This window comes from Indicator indicator, chromosome 22 (genome assembly GCF_027791375.1).
Source record: "Indicator indicator isolate 239-I01 chromosome 22, UM_Iind_1.1, whole genome shotgun sequence".
Lineage (NCBI taxonomy): Eukaryota > Metazoa > Chordata > Aves > Piciformes > Indicatoridae > Indicator > Indicator indicator.
The window spans coordinates 1,104,938-1,124,831 of NC_072031.1; the positions used below are offsets into that span (position 1 = coordinate 1,104,938).

Consider the following 19,894-nt stretch of genomic DNA (forward strand, 5'->3'; position numbering starts at 1 on the left):
AGAATTCCCAGTTCAGATACATGAGATTCCCTTATGACAGCAAGCTAATATTTAAGAAGGCTGTGGGGCCATACCAGTGGCAAAAGATAACTTTCAATTATTTCATTTGCTATTAAGATGTAGAAAATAATGAAGATGTGACTAAATCACAGGTTAGTTCATATTGTGATTTGTCTGATAACAACTTTGTTTTAGATTGGGATTTCAGAAGACTGAGGTTCGCTCTTCTACCCACTGTACCAGCATTGTATGCAACAAAAATATCCTTTCCTGATGTAGTTTTGTAGGGAAAATAACATAAACCATAAAACCATTGAAATGTCAGGAAAGTCACTCTACAGTTACTCCCAATGCTCATTTTCAAGGAATAATACACTGAAAATGTAGCTCTAAATGTATTTGTAAAACTAATTTAGAAACAGTAACTATAGGAAAGACCTTTGAGAATTAATCTAGATATTCCTACATCAAAACTCAAAACAAGGCATTTGAAATATTTGAATTGTCAGCATTCAATAACTGACTTGACTTTAGAATGTGTCCAAATGCTCTAATTAATTTAATTAAAGATTATGTTAATAATTACACTTGGAAATTTGATTGATTACAGAAAACAATCCCAGTGGGTTGGAGTATGCTCAGCTTAATTGAAGAGCTAAGCTTAGGAAGGAGATACTTGCAGAAGGCTGTATGCAGGCACTCCCTTTCTGCTGAGAAGAATTTGTCACTTTTTTATGTCTTTTACAGCACAAGTTCAAAACTTGACAGCAATAACCTTCGAACTGTATCTACATGAATCATACATTATGACTTCAATGAAAGATGATCTCATGTGAGATTCTTTTGGTCACATTTCAAAGATTTATTCAAACTATATGAGGTTTTCTAAGAACAAAGGATAAAAGATTTTATTTTCTAGAATCTGGTTCAATAAATCCCCCAGGCTTAAGCATGTCATTGTAAGCCTGGGACTGGACATGTGCACACAAATGAAATCTTAAAATAATCTTTGCAACAAGCACATTCTTATGCCCTTTGCTAAAGAATGACTTCAGAGAGGTAATTAAAGAGAAACATTTTTCATGAATTAGTGAAGTCTCCTGCTCAAAGCTGGCAGGAGATTCATACCTGAGGTTTCTTTTTTATGTCAATAGTGTATCCTCACAATGTTACAGAATAAATACGATAGAAGAATGCATTTAAAAGTTATACAATAGGTATTTTGTTCATAAGCTTCATACTGAAGATATTTCTCTCTCCATTAATTAAGAGATATTTGCAGTTTCCCAAGAGGTTCTGCAAGGCATTAAGGTGGCTAACAGTCTTTATGACATAGCAGCATAGCAGCTGCAGCAGCATGTATGTAAACTAACATTTCTTAAAACAGCATTACTAGGGGTAAACAAAGTTCAAGGATTCTTCAAGTCAATCCTTTTCTGTTCATGTCTGAGAAGAATTTAGGGCAATTCTTATTGTTGTGAATAAGAAATATTCTTAGAATCTGAGCTGCCAGAATCTCCAAAGCGCTCACTATAAACATTTCACTTCTACAGTGACAGCTAAGTGAAGATGCCTTGCTCATTATCCATAAAGAATGTGGCACAGATGAGCTCAGAATGTAAATTTGTAAGGAAATGGAGAAAATGTAATTCATTTTTCATGCAGAAATGTGTTTTGGATTTTTTTTTCCTGCTGAAAGATTCATAGAAAATTAATTAGTGGAAATCTAGCAAAAATGTTGTGTTGGTAATACTGTAAAAATATTTTTCAGCACCAAAGCAAATAAGAGAGGCTAGAGTCACAGAGGTTAAATGGAAAATAGGAGGAACAAATAGGTCCTCAGTAATAGCTGTTCATTACAGGATTTTTAAATAAATGAGAGCAATGGAGAGAAATGCAAAAGGATATGTAGTTTGCCGAGTGTGGTGTGAAACGTATTAACTATCTGTTAAACTTCACTAGAGTTTCAGAAAATTTGGTTTTTGAAGAGAAAAAAATAGTTGCATTCAGTGCATCTTTGTGAGCTTTTCAGTTAGATATGTGTGCACTTACCAAAACTGCAGTCATTTCAATGACAGATTTAATTTTCTTGAAAGATGAGGGATTTACTGCAGTGCAGAGAGGAGCCCATTTGTGTACTACTAGGTAAGTTCAGGCAGCCATGATTTAAGTTTCCCAAAACAATAAGAGGCTGGTTGGTATTTCTGGAGCTGTATCCATTATTTACATTGCTAGGCTGGGAGGATATTTGCTGCAATGTCACACTAACCTCCATGAATTCTTGATTGAGAAATAAAAAATTAACAATATGAAGTGATGGGAGCACTGGTATATAGAGATAAGTAATTTTGAAACAAGCACAGTGTAAGACGACTGTCAGTAACACAAATGCATGCACACAAAAATCTCAGAGGAACGTTTAATGCTGTAGGATTTCCACAGAGCATTAATTCCGTGCAGCCCCCTGCCCTTCACACCTGTCCACAGAACCAAGACTTGAGAGTACCTTACCACTTTGATTTCTACATTTGCTAGGTTGACTTCAATTCCCTCAGCCTCTGGAAACAAGACTCGGATTAATATCTGAGCTGCAATTCATCTGTACCAGACAATGGCAGTTTACTTTTTAAAGAACAACCCTAGCAGCTGCTCTTTTCCTGTTCTGTTCACTCCATTTAGTGAGAGGTCCACTCAGGTGTCCCTGATTTTGTGAGATCCAGGGGTGCCTGAGTAATTCAGCAGAAACGGGCATCCACAACACTGTAGGGATAACAGGCAACCTAGAATCAGGGAAATCAAATCACAGGTGACAGTCATTTTATTAGACTGTGGAATAATGATGGTGATTATTCAGAAGAACAAAAGTGGAAAACACAACTCTTGTGCAGTTTGTTTCTTAGTAACAGCTAAAGCAGAAATTTTCTATGATGCCAAGACTCATTCTAAACATTACCACCATTTTATCAACTATTTCCTTTAGTCTGGCGACCTCAGCCTTTTTTGCTTCCATACAGCTTTTGTTTTAATTTTTCATTTATTCCTGAAATATCACTTTGATGAATTAGCCAATGTTTAAACCAGTCACCTCCCTTACAGTTAAATAAGTGTCAGATGGGAAAATGGTGTTAGCACTACATATACAAGTTACGTACAAGGTGATTTTCCAAGGGCCAAAGCAAATCATGCTTTCCACATCAGTGCATCCTTATGTATTCTTGTGTGGTCCTGGATCCAGTTTGACTGTAGTTTGGTGCATTCTTTGTTGCTTCAGCAATACTTCTGTTTTTTTGTTTGGCTGGTTTTTGTTTTTTAAATGATAATTTATAGCTAAGAGCTGCTTTAACTTAAACTGAACTTTTATTGATGGGACTTCTCCCTACAGAATCTGGTTGGGTTTTTAATCTCGGTTATTGTCTTAAACTGATAGAGCAATGTTCCAGTCTAAACAGGTGTAAGGATTTGATTCAAGTTTCACAGGCAACAGCTTTCATTTGCCCTGAAAGAGTCATAGTTGGATTGTGATCTGTATACAGGTCAAGCAGAGTTGGCTTCAGCAAGTGAAGAGTCTTATGCTAAGAGCTTTTTACAGCCCTGTCATGGTTTAAATGGACTTTCAAGCTGTGCTAATGTAAAGTCTCGTGTTTGGGGCCAGAATGATGGAAGAATTGCCATTCGTTTCCCAGGTACAGTGACTGTCATTTTGTCAGAAGTTAGGTATTTAAAAATAGAATTCAAAATTCTGAATTTTATGACACACGGCACTTATGTTCTCTGTAGCTCACTCTTACGGCACTGAGGCCATTTACATAACTCCTTTTCTAGTACTATCCTCCAAATATAATAACATTAGTTGAAAAAAACATATTTTGAGTAGTTAAAATTTAACCAATACTGACCAAAATTAATAATCTTCCTTGTGAAGTAAAGAGTCCATGTATTGCTTTATCCTGGTGAAGTACCTCACTGCTCTCATCATACTATTCTACCCCCAGTTCTTTTTCCAACACTCATGCAGATGCATGGTTGCTACAAGGTTATTAAGAAAGTGCCTATTTCAATTTCGCATTTGCACCTTTGCTTTAGGCCATGCATGTTTTTACCACCCAAGTCCATCATATCAGCTGTAAAATTCAGTTGTCCTCTAGAGAGAGACAGAATCAGGCACACTAGGTGAATTGTCTCTGCATTAATGAATCATTGTCCTCTTCCCCAGAACAGTTTGAGGAGAGGTATTCTTTTGTAGCATGTCCAAAAGATCACCAAAACCAGGCTTTAGTGGACTAGATAGGAAATGTTGCCTTGTTAAGAATATCCTGACAAAACTCACTAAATAAAAATGGGTAGCTTAGATCATGGTCCTCAGCAGTCTAGGGCTGCCATTGCATGATATAAGGTATAGAGAGGAGGGAAGAAATTTGTTTTAAAGAAGACCACAGGCATACATGGGTCAAGATTCCTTATATTTTACTTTTGTACATCAGTCTGCACCAATCCTCCTCCCTCCCAGTCAGCAAGCTGCTGCCTTCTCTATGGATTGTAGTCTTTGGAAATATTTATGTCTTTCTCCTATGCACACTTTACCACAATAATCTCATACCAGTTTAAGAAAGTTCTGGATAACCACAACCAGCACTGAATCCTCCCAGCAAAAAGATGGAAAAATACTTGATTATTTCTCAGTCTAACAGAGCAACATGAACTAGAGATATACTCAAGCTGTGAATGTCAGGAATAAATAAGCAGCTTACTGATAGCATTGAAAATGGTCTGTACTGCTGAGAGGAAAAAAAAGATTTTGTTTCTTATTGTTCTGCTAGCTTTGGGTTGATTTTAAAAAAAAAAAAAAAGGATTGTTTTGATGAAGATGATACGGAGTAATGGCTTTTGAAAGTGCAGTAGCACTTTTCTTTAAATATTTGCATGTTGGACTGAATTTATTAGACTAGGCCTTTCTGTTTGGCTGATTTTGCCTCACTTCTTACTCTGACAACCAGGGGCAGCTCTAGCTTGGTGCAGCATAAGAAGGTGGCACTAATATGTTAACATCTGTTCACTACAGCAGAGGTACAACGACCTTGGTGTATCATCATTAATTTCCTCAAAACAAACCATCCAGAACTACTGCTAGTAGAAACAATTTGAAGAACATCAGCATATAGTCAAACTTATTTAGTCTTTGACATTGATCGAGGAGTTGTTGCCTTTGTGACTGGAACTCATCATGACCACAAAGGCTGAGCCCTTGCCTTACCCGATTGCTGCAGAAGTGTTTGTCCCATTGGGACCCCTTGTAAAAGGGGGGAAATGAGCATCCAGACTTTAGAAAACCTTGGTTAACTTCACAGGCTTCCTTTTTAATCAGAATACATGTGAGTGCTGACAAAGAACTTTATCTTCATTTCTGTGCCTCGCTGCCTCCAAGCACAGCCGTATGAATAATGTAGGAGGCAACACATCCCCCTGGAATATGGGCATTTATGTATGTACTATGCCAGCTCTTCAGGTAGTGAGGATGGCTACAGCACAGCCATGCTGATTTCTGTCTGAAATCTGCCTGGATCAGCAGCAGTGTGACCAGCAGGACCAGGGTAGTGATTGTTCCCCTGTATTTAGCATGGTGAGGCTGCAGCTTGAATACTGAGTTCAGTTTCGGGCCCCTCACTGCAAAAAGGACATTGAGGTGCCAAAGTGTATCCAGAGAAGGGCAACGAAGCTGGTGAAGGGTCTGGAGAAAAGGTCTGGTGAGGAGCAGCTGAGGGAACTGGGGCTGTGTTTAGCCAGCAGAAAAGAAAGCTGAGGGGGGATATTCTGCTTCTATATAGTTCCTTAAAAGGAGGTTAGAGACAGGTGGAATTTGGTCTCTTCTCCCTAGTAACTAATGACAGGATGAAAGGAAATGGCCTCAAAGTGCATCAGGTGAGGTTTAAACTCTTTCCTGCAAGAGTGGTCAGACATTGGAAGAGGCTGCCCAGGGGAATGGTTGGAGTCACGATCCCTAGAGGTGTTCAAAAAGCATGTAGTCATGGCACCTTGGGACACAGGTTAGTGGGCATGATAGTGTTTGTTTGATGGTTGGGCTTCATGATCTTAGAGGTCTTTTCCAACGTTAATGATTCTGTGATTCTGTCACTGGAGTTCTGTGTTCCCACACTGCCTCTCAAAGCAGCAAACATCTTTCCAAAATCCAGTTAAAACTGTGCACTTGTGCTGATGTGGCCTCACTTCTCAGTGAGGAGACAAAGCAATGCACTGCTGAGCAGTACCAGGCTGTGCTTCCCTCAGGCTAGGGCCCAGGCTGTGCCCACGAGTCTGTGACCTTGTGATGCACTGAACCTATCGCTCCTACAGCATCTTCACACAGCTTGCATCTCCCATCTTGCACCAGCTTACACCAAAGCCCATTCTTGCCTGCTGTGTGACAAACTGCAGGGACACCAAAGGTACTGGCCACTCCCTGGAACACTGGTGGAGTTCCAGTCTACCTCAGCAGGTTCCAAAAGCAGCTCCAAGGCAGAGGGGTGAGGGCATAGGAAGGCCACCCACATTCATTAAACTCCTGGAAGCTAGCAGAGTCGTGGGCTTCCTCAGTGCTTCAAGCCACAGTTCATTGTTAATGGAGTTACTGGGTTAAGTTCACCATCATGTTTGACCTCCTGTTTAGGAGGCTTATGATGTGTGAAAGCCTGGCTGCCAAAGAGGAGTGATGGTGATGCAATTTTAGGGGCTAATGATTCTGCTGACCTAATGTCCTCATCCAGCTGCTTTCTATTACTGTCACTTAACTGGGACATGGTGGGCTCAAGGGACTGGGTTTATGTAATGAGCTAGCTGTGCAATTATGGCAGCTATTGCAGGACACTGGAGCTAAATCTATCTCATTTTTGCTTCATCATCTATTTTTATATTATTCTGGCATAATGTGGACATTCCAAAAAATCGGAGTTTATTGCTCCTAGGTGAAACGAGCAGTGCTGCTGCGCTGTTGTCAGGCAGGGCTGGCAAGGGAATTCTTCCTTAGCTAGCTTTTCACACTGCCCTCTTGCCTCAGTACATGTGAAAGAAAAATCACCAGGGATCTTTGTGTTTATGTTTATTTTCTATTTAATTTCCTTCTTGCTAAGGTATGAAAGTAAGTATGCAGGAAGCAATAACATAGTTTTTACCAGAATCTATGGAAAAGCTGTAGTGGCTCAACAGTTTACTTAGAAATGTTTCGTTTTCCTTGAATTTCCAATACAGTATATTGCAGCTATGCTCTGGCGTTTTCATAAGCCTCTACTAACTAAGAAGTACAAACCCCTGGTTTTGCCTGACTCATGGAAATTCCAAAGGTTATCACAGGTTATATAGCAGCAGTATACATGGATATTTTACTAAATCCATGGATAGATTAGGCTTGGGTTTACTTCTAAATGGATAGCTACCAAAGTCCTTATGTTTTTACTACATACAAAATCTTGTACTTTTTATGGTCAACTTATTATCCATTGACATTTTCTGTCATTACAAGAGTAATGGGATTTATTCCCAATCTTAGAGAGGAACCACTTGGCCAGTTCACTCCAGTACACATTTCTTTATAGAAGTGAGTTTAAATTTCAAAGAGAAAATGGTGTCATTTTCAAACTGCTTTGCAACAGACACACAAATATATAACATTTTTCATGAGGAACGTTGTATATGTTAGTTAAAACAAATGTCTGGGGGCTTGTTTTCCATTTATTTACTTATTTGAGAGAGTTTACTCAGATTACCCTACTGACTTTTTTTTAACAAAAGATGTTATGACTGAGACTTAGCCATGATAAGTATTCCATATTTTGCTTACTGATTTATATGGAAAAAAATTAGCTGTAAGGTCTTAAACAGGCAATATCAACTGGTCATCACTGATACTTTTATGAAGTAGTTAAGAGTAGATGTATTTTTCACTAGCAGCTAAAATCTCTATACTTAGTAAGTTTCCATAAATTTGAAGTAATCTAGTGCTGTTGTCCATAGCAGTAAGTAAACTGAGCAAAATTTAATTAAAGATACCTATCTATGAAATATGAGTCTTGATTCCACCTGTTCTCCATTCAGCATATTCCATCCATGTATGTCTTTAATATATTGGAATTTTTTAATGGGCAGTCATGTGTGACAGCTGCAGATAGAATATTCTGTCTAGTGTTTTGCAAGACTCAGGGAGCTGGCCCTGCGGTATATTCAAGTAACTTCTCAAATGTGCTTTCAGGAGCAAGTGCAGAAGAGAATTTTACCCTCACAGCTTCTTTGGGGCTGAGGACTTCACTAGTTTTAAGCCAAATGAATTCTCTGGTCAGTATGATGCATACTCATACAACTACTTATTTAAGCAGAATCATTATTTAGGAATAAGCAGAGAGTATGAAGTCATGGGAAGAATGGCCAAGGGCAGGAGCCAAATGGGATATTTACTTGCTGCAGTAGAGCTGCTTTTACAATAGTACAAAACGTCTGTGGGCCCAACAGAAAACATAACCATGAATTGGCTAGCTTCAGTGCAGAGCAGTTCAATTCAACAGGAAGTACAGCTTTGAGCAAACTCAAGGGCACTAATAAGCCTTATTTGCTCTGAGCAGCCTCCCTTGTCATGGCCCATGGGACCCAGCAGAGTCTGAGGTTTATGCACTTCTCTGTATGTACATGTACATGCGCATATATTCCTTTAGCTGGCTTTTACTGCAGGTGATTTAAGATTAAAATTCACCTTAAAAAAACATAGTTATTTTTGTTGCCCAGGCAATGAGACTTCTGCATCAAAACTTCTTTTTTCTAGAGTCTTAATTTGGCCAGTGTGCCAAATTGAAGGCAGGAGTTGCTATAAATAGAACTCTTAGAGCCTTCAGAGCCAGTTTAAAAAGTAAATAAATCAAATACTTAAAAAAAAAAGTAGTGTTTTAATTTAGAGCTTTGTCTGAGCATTAATCACTACCATATTAAGAATACAAATTAAATAAACCAACACAAAAACAAGAAACCCCAAACAACTGCATGGATTACATTTATAACTCAATATACAAGGTTCTTCGGTAGGCTAAGGAACATGGTTGTAACTGTGAATTTTACTTTTATTTCTAGCATTGTTTCTGGAAAGCAAGAATGAGGGGAATGAAAACTAACGAATCCTAACTGGCTTAGCAAGAAGGTGATATCTCCTGTGTGCATGTTTTTTTTATGCTTATGGTGCAGATATTTAAACGTGTTAAAAGAACAGTTGAGATCTATAGCTCTATTTAACATGATTACTTCACTAAACTTGGCTAGGTGCATTAGACTCGCACATTTCATGGGGGTGGTGGCTTAGGAAGTAAAGTATTACAGTATGGGTTTGTGTATTTTTTCTACTTTTGTCAGCACCTAAGGCATCAGACATGACATTGCAATGCTACTGAAGGGTTAGGCTTGTTGGCTGGGTTGGTTTTATCATTTCACAGTCAACCAGCGATATTTCAGGTAACGGTTCACATAGTGGAGTGCAGAGGTAATGAAGAACACTTGGCAATAAGAGTGGTTTCTTTGCATATCTGTCACAAAATAGCCCCAACAGCCGAAATTCACTTTGGTTTCATGGACTGCTAGTCATAACCAGAAATAATTTCTGAGTTATGAGGAGCCAGGCTAAGGACTGCTCCAGGTAAAAGAAAAAGGGGAAAAAACAATGGACAATCTGTCCCAACCCACAGGTGAATGCAGAAATAATAAAAGGTTACAGCACAGTGATGATTAAATTGTAATTTTTAGATGTCTCTTAGCTCAGTGAGACAAACCTTTAAGAGTAATATTTCACATTTAGTTAGATAAACGCTAAGCCCAACATGAAACCTTGTCAAATGTCTGCCCTTGATCTCCTTGTCAGTGCAAATCTTAATTAGTTATCCTGTAGGTGTGTTTACTGCATTCGTTCAAAACTGCTTAAGCTGTGAGGTACTGGTTAACAATGACAGAGAGTGGCACAGTCTCTTCCAGAATTCTTTGCTGGTCAGAATTTTATGTCTAAGAAATGAAACTCTGTCTAATGAAGAAATGTAACTTGACTCACTGTCTCCTACTTTGCTGACTTTCCTGGCAGAGTTTGAATCAAACATGACCTGCACATTCAGCCGTGTGTTCCAGCCATTGCTACTCAAAAGTTCAGTCATACTGGATGACATGAGTGATACTCATCTTTGTCTTCTAACTGCCCTGCAAAAACGTGGGAAACAACTTACATCCATCTAAAGCTGTACTCTACCAAATTTGCTGTTCAAGGAAACAGCTCTCAGGTTATTTCATTAATACCAGTAGTGGAAGAAAAACAAATCAAACCAATTCCATCTTGTCACTGTCTATTCCAGTCTTGTTCATTTTTTTCTTCTAGGATAATATGGTTTCTTCATTCTCAAAATCCTCTTTTCCCAATATTCCAAAAGAATTTCTAAAGACCGAAGTACAGGAAAGGGTTTTCTGACTTTTATTGTAAATATTTATTTGGAGCAGTTTTGGGTTTTGTTTTTAATCCTGCTTTGGAAATTAGGTTGACAGTTAAGCACAGAAAAGACATTCACTGAACTTGAAGGACTTTGGCTGCAGCTTCTTCAGTGAGTGTTCTTATAACTCAAGTGCTTCCATTATGTGAGTTTGAAAGGAGATAAGCTAAACATGAGCAGACAGTGAAGGACTTCCATGTATTTTTGTTCCTAGACAAGGACTAAAATAACCCATCTCTCATTCCCTAGGAACCTAAGAAGGTAGAAGGATCTAAAAGGTGAAAACTGCAGGTTTTAAAATGTACAGGACTCAGGCTGATAAGAGAAGCTGAAAAAATTAAGAATAAAATAGCTTGTCTAGGAAAACAAGTGACAGAAAAAAAGCTTCCAAAGTGGATGGGATGAGATGAGACAGTTCAGTGAATATCTACTCTCTTTCAGGCAGGAGATACATGAGAATCCTGGCCTATAATGTGTCCCTTCCAATTTTTTACTCCATTTTTATCTTTAAGATTTTACACATGGAATTTCATATACATTTAATACAAAAATGGCATTAAATAAGCTTTAGAGTTTTATATTTCAGAAGCTTTCTACATTCAAGAAGGTTTCCTTTATTTCTTTCTGATAAGATGCTGATCTGAGATACCTAAAAAACAGCAACTCTTTGGATACTGTTTTAGAATGGCAAATACTGTCCTTGTAATTAATTCTGGAGAGTAGGAGGTGTGCTCCTCAAGATAAGACCTTTCTAAATGCTGACAACAGTCAACATAAAGACTGTTTGCTGTACTTTCAGCATTACTACCATATCTACATTTTTGTCAGTATTTCTGGGATTCCTTATGGAGAATGGGAAGTTTTGAACTGAGTGCAACTTTCTTGAGTAGCAGAAAAAAGCCTTTTTAAAGGACGTTTTCTGTCAGTCATGTATAGCTTCTAGCACAAGAGGAATAAACTGCAGCTTCCATGAGAAAGTGAAATAAACCCATGGGGTTTTTCTGTAACACAGGGATTATTGTGAGAGAGACAGGAATGTCTCATCCAGACTGATTCTCTTGGTGAAATTGCTGCATTCTCGACTCGTACTCAAAACATCAAGGGGACAGCAAGAGATGGTAAAAGAACATCGTAGAAATCATCAGTAAGAACAGGAAGCTACTGCAGGTAGGGTGATCTACAAAGGAAGCCACCAGCCTTACAGAGCAGGTTCAACTAGTGAACAGGAACATCATCTGCATTCCAGTTCTCTCTCTCTGCTCCACCCCTTCTGTAACAGCTACCTTATTAGTGACACATAACTATAGTAGTTCCTTAACCAGGATTGCCCAGGATGGGGAAGAACAAATTGGTTCATGTTTCAAGTGACTTGACTACAGAGCTCAGTGGGCGCTCTGCTTTAGGGAGCTTAATATCTGGCAATTCCTTCTCCAAGGATTTAATTGAGCAATCACACTGTGACAGATGGACAGTTTCTGCAAAAGCCTACAGCAAAGAATGACTTTTGAGCTGCTATTCTTTGTCGTGCACATTACACCAGTCTTGTGTCTTCATTCACTGGCTTCTCAAACATGACAGATGATACAGTTGCTGGTCTAGAAATTACAAGTTTCAGGAGCTGGGGAAAGGGAGTAGGGGTGAAGCAGAGGAAAAATCAGCCACACAACTAGAATGGCAATTCCCTCCATAAGCATAAATAAAAATCTGTTAAAAACTTTCAGATAATTGTCAGGCTTTCACAGACTGACAACAGTCAGCTCATTAATTTTATGAGTGTTATTTGACCTATTATACTAATATGTTTTATTGTTTATTAATTAACCATTAGCTTGAAGAATGTCACTATTTTAAATAGAAACATTCCATCTCTGTCTGCATTTATATAGTGCTGAGAATACTGTTAAAGACCTTAATCCCTCTGGTGTAAGGATCACTTCTTGGAGTTTTCAGAGCTATCTCAGGCTGTGTTTGTATTCCTGTGTCCAACCTGGATACAGTACGGTTTTCTCAGCTGTATAGCTGAGGCTGGTGAAGTATTTCTCAGGCATAAGGCTGGCTTGACTGCCTGCTAATCTGTCCTGCTGTACAGTCATCAGTACCATACTTCATTACTCAAAAGAGTGTTTTTCTTAGCAGTGTCCCTCTGTTGAGTTATTTGTCACTTTGATAATTTTTCGTTAGTATGCTTGGCATTAGAATGTGCTGATGGAATTGATAAAAATGTATAGCTGGAAGTACTAATGTGGAAAAGCCTAGTATGTTATCCAGGAAGAGATGGAGTGTCTAGTGGATTGAAATAAAAGTAGTGAATTAATGTTAGTAATACCAAGGAAAAGGTCGTGCTTCTAGGAACTAACTGGAATTCAACTGCTGAACAGGGATTAATCAGACTATAACTTGGAGAAGAAAGATATGGGCACAATAAGCTCAGTGGTCCAGCTGACCTCTGGATGACTATAAATCAAGAGGAAGATATAATAAAAAAATAGAATATTTGGACATATAAGATGAATTATTAGAATAGAGGAGTCCTTAATTGTATTGCAAGGCATTACTGAGTTGGAATAGTTACATTGTTCAGTTGTATTCACATTACTTACATAGTTGATAAAGACAGGCACATGTGAATGGTGGTTTACAGCAGGAGTTATAAGAGCTTCAGGAAAGTCCATTCTAAATTCTGGTCTTGAGCTAGGTTTCCATATATACTCTGCAACATATATTTTTAGTCATTTGCCTCCAAGAAGGATGTAATTAAATTGACGTAAGTGGAGTGTAACTCTGCTGAGTTTATTAGCAGAAAGATCTGTGACAGGACACTAACAGAATGACAGGTTAAGCCTGATAGAGTGCTTACAAAGAGTGGATCTGGTGACTTACATCAGATTCATGTTAGAAAGGAAAAATTACTGCTAATGCTAAAGAATCTTAATGAAGAGGGATTAAAAAAAAAAGTAGATAGGTTGTTTGTATATACGCGGAATTTATATAAACTAAATTCTGCTCATGTGAGAGGAATTCTTGAACAGCCTTCAAAAACCCTGCTAGTTACAAAAGCTCCACGTTTCAAATGGAGCTCAATCTGGTTTTGAATCAGGGCTGTCCTTCCCCTCAAGCTGAGTCACGGTTCGTCACTCCCTCTCCTGCTCCTGAAGGCTGGGCAGAGTTGGTGCTATCTTTGACAAGTAATTATTAACCAGTATAAAGAAAGAACTTATCTCATGTGAACAGAATTATAGCTGGGTGTCAATCTTAAATTTGTGAGGAGATTATTAAGGGGTTTTCAACCTAGTAAAGTGACAATATTGTGACATAAAGTTCTAACAAAGATTTTTGTTCTACAATCTAATCAACTAACTAATTTTGCATTTGTTATTTGACCTATAATGATTAAGTACAGCTGTGTCTATCTAAAGTGCTTGAGGTAAAGCTACTTTAATATAAATTACAATTGTATCTATATCACCTGCACTGAATTTTGTGCAAGTTTGTGGTAGTATCTGACTTAGTTATGGTTGGGTGACTGAAGCCAGAGAGAGAGAAAGATCAGTTTAATTCCCTGATTGGCAGAAAGAAGCAGCTGCAGCAGTTCCATGGCTGCTCAGGAGACAATTCTGTCTGTGCTGAGCACAGCCTTGCTTGCTCCAACCCACAACTGGAGCAGGGGTCTTCCCACAGGGAAGCTTCCTTGCTGCCAAAGCTGGACACCTCCACCCAGCACTGTGTATTGTCAGTGAGAAGCAGCTGGCAAACCTTTCTTTGTCACACTTTACATAGAGTGTCTTCTTCAAACTCTCTGTTGCTTCTAGCACCATAAAACTAAGATGGCTTGTTTTCAAAGCATATTCTGGTAATTGCTTGATGTGTTGCACTATTCGTCGTATCTGCTCAGAAATAAAACTTAGCAGAAGGACAAAAATACTTTTCCAGTTCTGTTTTGGTGTGTTTCCTTAATTTTTGCCCAATATTCCTGAATATTATTGTACTTTTAGTTTATATCTGCTTTTGCCTTCTGATGTGCATGAGAGGTGAATAGTCTTCTCACAGTGTGAAAGACAGTTCTCTTCAGTTCTGTTCCCTCAAGCCACAAGAACCAATTGATGTCAGTTACCTCAAAAGCAAATTAATCCCACTCCTGTTTTGTTGAATCAATACTAATGCATTTTTCCTGCAATTTTCAGGTTTTGACAACACTGGCTGCCAGCGAAGCTGAGGTAAGAAATCCTGTCTTATACTGGTGGAATGTTAAACGGCTGGCTGTGATTTTGATAGCGGAGATAAGCTCTCTTACAGTTTTGGGGTGAAATTTAAGAGACTTCATCATGGCATTTGTGCTGCTCCTAGTATTTAATGAGCCAATCTTTGGAATTCTTGTCTAATTATAATTTTACGCTGAAAAAGTCATCCTAGGGAAGTTTTGTCATTGTGTAGGTCTTTCTAAGACATTCATGGCGTTGAAACTGCATAGTTCAGAGCTTTATTAAGCATGTGCTACCATTTCTCATCAGTAGAAGGTGGCTGTCTGCCCTTTTCCCTATGCCATTCAGTTTCTGTAGTTTGTTCCACAGCGAAGGAGTTATTGTATCTGCTCAGAGTCAGTTCTGGTGGCTGGCATCCGTTCCTTCCAAGTCCAAATGTAGTTTGCCTTGCTTCTCTGGTACCATATGACCTGAGCTGTTTGAACAGATTGGGATGTGAGAGAGAAGTACAGTTTTACAACAGAATGCTACTAGCTGAATTCTTGTTGAATTCTGAAATGACATCAGCTGTATTTTATGTTGTGTAGTTCAGACTGATCATCTTGCTTGCACGTTTCTTTTGTTGGCTTTTCTATTCACGTGTGAGTACTTTAAGCTGCTGAATGGGTCTAGCAGTATTCTTAGAGGTGGAAATATGATGATTATTGAATTATATTTGGAATAACTGATTGCTAAAGTGAAATTGACAATCCTCTGTGACCACTAAGGCCTGTTATACTGCATTTGTCTCTTGTGAACATTGCTGTTGAGTAAGTCACTGCACTTTTATTAACTGACAGATATTTTTATTCAGTGCACAGTTACTGACTCATTTAAATGTAATGTCAATTGGAAGCTCAGAGCATTTCTATATGAAACAGGTCTCGGACTCACAGTAGGGAATTTGTGATGTACTCTAAAGCTAATGTTTAACTATGACAAAATGTCTAGGTGACTCTAACTGCTGTAGTCAGATAAATTTTTAATACGAACCTTTGGTAAATTAAATTGCATTATTAAAGAGAATAGATGTCAAGCACCAAACAAGACAAACTCTGCTAGTTACTTTAAAGAACGAGGACTCAAGTTTGCTTGCATACTGTAAGAAGTAGGATTTGTGCCTGCTTTTTCACTGTTGCAGTGTTTTAAATGCCTGTTGCTCTTACATCGATAGGTTCCAATAAAAAGTAGTCACTTCCATTATCTTGTTTTGTAATGGGGTCTTTGGGGCTTAGATATGTCACTGCTATCAACCTTGCTCCCTTATAAAATCTGTTTCTTCATCTATTTGTAAAATATGCTCACCTACCTTATTTTTCTTTCGTGTTTTGAAGATTCTGGAAATATTCCAAGTTGCTTAGTTGTGTTCCGCCGTTTGTGAATACATTCACCCTTTGAAAACCTTGAGAGAGTTAATGCTTCTGCTTGCTCTTCAGCAAAGCTTATCAACTAGCCTTTGTGCTTCAGCTCATGGACCAGCTGACTTGATAGGAACAAATCTGTGTGTAAGAGGTAATCATTAGATGTTGTTTCTCCCGTTCATAAAAGTACTCAGAAGAAATTTCAAAGTTCCACAACATAGAAAAAATCCTAACTGGGGCTAAAGGATAATGAAGTGGTTTCCCGAATCAGGGAGTGTTTGTACATAGTCCTATCGAATTTGGTGGAATAATTCACAAAAATAACATCTAAAAAGAAAATAAGCATGCAGAGCTGGCTGCTGAGTTTTTGAACTAAAGACAGAGACAGTTTTCAGCCTGAGGGAAATGACTCTTCTGACATAATGGCAAACTTCCCACGATTTCTTCCTGGGACCTAGAGAGCGCTTTGGTTTAGGCGTTACATAGTGCAGGAGTGGTGTATTTTGAGGCTAACACACCTTAAATAACTTTGTGCAGATGACATACAAGACATTTCCTCAGGTTTGAGAATAGTGACCTCATGTTTTTACCCTTTTTTTTTTTTTTTACTCTTTGCTCTTCATGAACAGCTCTGAGAAAGACACCAAGCAAAACAGCCTTGTTCTGCTTTACCTTTGTGTCATGTCTTAATTGATTTGTGTTCCTCAATTTCTTGTTCCTGTATACAGTGCTTGTATTGCAAAAATCTCTAGTTGCTTTTGAAAAACCAAAAGTACATCTGCCTGCTTTCTAAAATATTTTATTAGAACTGCTAGGTGGTTGTTCCTGAACTGTTGATCCAAGTAGTCTTGAAATTTGATTAGTCCTCTTTTTCTTCTTGGTTGACACAGCTGTATTACCTTAGTGAATTTTGTATGAAGTCTGAATGGAACATTGGCATGTTTGCTTTGCTGTTGAATGTTTCAGGGAGATACAAGCAAGTTTTTGGTTTGGTTTGTTTTCCAAATACTGGTTGCCACATACCAACTGTAGAGAAACAAGCAGATCTAGAGGAAGCTGTCAAGTAATCTAAAGACCTTTTTTCCATCTTTTAGCACAAAGTGGCAGCAAATAGTGACAGAGTCGAAGCTGCAGGCAGGAAAGCCTTCCATGAATAATTTCCAAATCTGCCTACTCTGTGTCTTTTGGTGTCATAGTCCTGTTAATATGCAAGGTAGAAGCATCTTTAAAAAAGAATAATTACATATAGGTAATCAAATATGAAGGTTTTGATCACAAATTGCTCTGGACTCTTGCTCAATAAAATACATAACAGATCATGTTAATGTCGTTGCAAAATGGGCCTGAGAACAGTTTCCAATACAGCTAACAATTGCTCTTACACTCAAAATACTTTTATTACAAACTTTTCATGTAATTCCCAGAGCTTGAGGGAATTTGAGGTGTGCTCACTACAGGTGTCTGGCAGTCTAGTCCTTTTATTGCTTTTCTGAATGTACATTTGGCCCTTTCAAAAAAACCCATCTAATTCAGGAAGCTCTGTGACTTGTTTCCAGAGTGTACTCCTTTCTAATTAGCTATTAGTATGAGTAATATTTATATTGGGAAAAGCATAATTTTTTTTCCTCTTTATGAAACAAAAATTGTTACCAAAATAGAGAGCAGATTCCTGTTTTCTTCCCCCAATGTCTGAGTAAACAATACAGTGAAGTTCAAGGCTGTCTTCTTGGGAGAAGTTAGAGGTCATGCCTGATTGAAACACAAGTTTTCTGTAACTGTGTGTGAGCTCCCTGCCTGCTTTTATGTGAGGAATGTCAAGGTAGCTTTTTTTTTTTTTTTTTTTTTTTTTTTTTTTTTTTTTTTTTTACTCTTATAAAGAAAAGGCTGCCTATATGTCTCAATAAAGCTGGAAATCAAAATCAGCTCAAAGCTAAGGAGGTTATTAAATCAGAGTTTAAGGAAAATCTCAGAACAGTAAGCAAAGTAAGGCTCTAATGATAACAAAACAGTGACTGATTTATGCTGCAATCCATAAGGTCCTTGATTATCAGGAAATGTCATTGTGAAGTCCCCCACTTTCCTTACACAGAAAGAATAGGTCAGGCCAGTGAGTGGTGTGCTCCTGAAAAGGCCAGTAAATGTATTACATTTCAGTCACCCTTTGCTGCTCTGTGTGCGCAGTGGAGAGCGAAGAAAAATCCTCTGACAGGACAGAGAATTGTTTCATTTAGGTTTTGTTTGTAAAATGTTTATGGGAAACCCTGTGAATGTGGTGCTGTGGAAATATGCCTGTGTGAATGATGGGAGAGATGAATATGCAAGGTGTCTTAAGCAGATATGGTCTGAAAGACATTCAGGGTGTTTGTGCTTGCTGATATTATTGTCTTGTTTGCATTGCACTAATGCCTAGAGGCCCCAGCTGGAATCCTGCTCTTTCAGGTTGTGTAGAGGCATGTGTTGCACAGCATCGCAAAGGTCTGAGGCACCTATGGAGGTAATACAGAAAATGGCTGGAGTGAAATGAAGGCAGTTGTGTATCAGGTCAGTAGAAGAGCCAGGGTCTCATTGCCAGCAGGACTCTGCTAGCTTTTTTCCTAGTTTTAATGCTGAAGTGAACTCATTAATTTTTGAAAAGCAGTCAGTAAAAGCAAATATGCATCTACCAGTATTGTTCCACTATTACTGCTTTGCAAGTTTGTAGTGCATTATCTTCCTAGGAGCTTTATAATTCTTGTGGCTAGTATATGAGGAATTTTTAAATCCTGTTGTCTGATTTATTTCCATGGGAAAATTATTATATCAATGGAAACTTAATTTGGGGAAATATGAATGCTTGGGTGAGTGCTTTTACGGTAAATTGCAGGTGTTGTATTAAAAATCCACAGTGGTTGAAAACATGCCATTCAGTCCTCCTGGCTTCTTTGTCCTACATTATTTTCTGAAGCACACTTAACATGCAGGGACCTTGTCTGCCATCACTCCAGGGTAAGTACGTGCTCGGGACAGAAGACATTTCCATTTCTATTTTCAGATTGTTGTTTCAGAATGACTGAATGGATTATAGCCTCTCCCTTTTGCTGATCCATCAATACTTTGCATCAGCCCAGACATCTGACTTGAACCTATGCATTGTTAATCCTACCCAGCTGGATATTCCTTTTTCCAGAATAGAGGAATGAGGCACTGAATGATCAATCATGATGACTAATAAAGAATTTGCTATGAGTATGTTTTTAATGTTCATATCTTTAGTTTTACAGCAAGAAAATATTTGCATTTTAAAGAGCACCATCTATTTCTATGGAAGTGTAGCCTAATGCTTTCCACATAGTCAGAATGATGATTATTTTAAGGCTTTGCCACCTCTGTAGTTTGTAGCAGGACTTTAGAAAGTATCAAGAGGATAATTGTTACAGTAAGATGGTCTCTTTTGCTTGATCTGTTGAAATACCTTCAAATCTGTCATAAGCTCTCACAAGTAGTGTAAACAGGTATTATGATTTAAAAAATAGTTGCAAAGCAATTTTTGTTATTATATTGCTAGTAACAGTATTCATTATTTCAAGTGTAAATTCAAGAATTATGCATCAAAATAATTTTTACTTGTCAAGTTTTTAGAACTGCACAGTTCTATCTGTGCAGAATTTGCTGGGTTTGATGCTTGCCTGTAAGTAATTTCCACCAAAAAGTATCTCACAAGCGTATAAGCTGAGTAAGGGTCTGAGCTCCCACTGAAAGCTGTCTGCGGGTAATTCAGTGTCACACATAAATCCTGCTGAGCACCTACCTGTGCCTTCAGATATCT

General features: G+C 38.2%; 1 protein-coding gene across 1 annotated transcript in view; it reads left to right on the forward strand.

Moving 5' to 3' along the window:
- Nucleotides 1-19,894, forward strand: part of RBFOX1 (RNA binding fox-1 homolog 1) — a 1,190,001-nt gene that overhangs the window by 274,090 nt on the left and 896,017 nt on the right. The window contains exon 3 of the mRNA XM_054391093.1: nt 14,672-14,704. Within this exon, the coding sequence (XP_054247068.1) occupies nt 14,672-14,704 (33 nt within the window). The remainder of the gene's footprint in view (nt 1-14,671; nt 14,705-19,894) is intronic.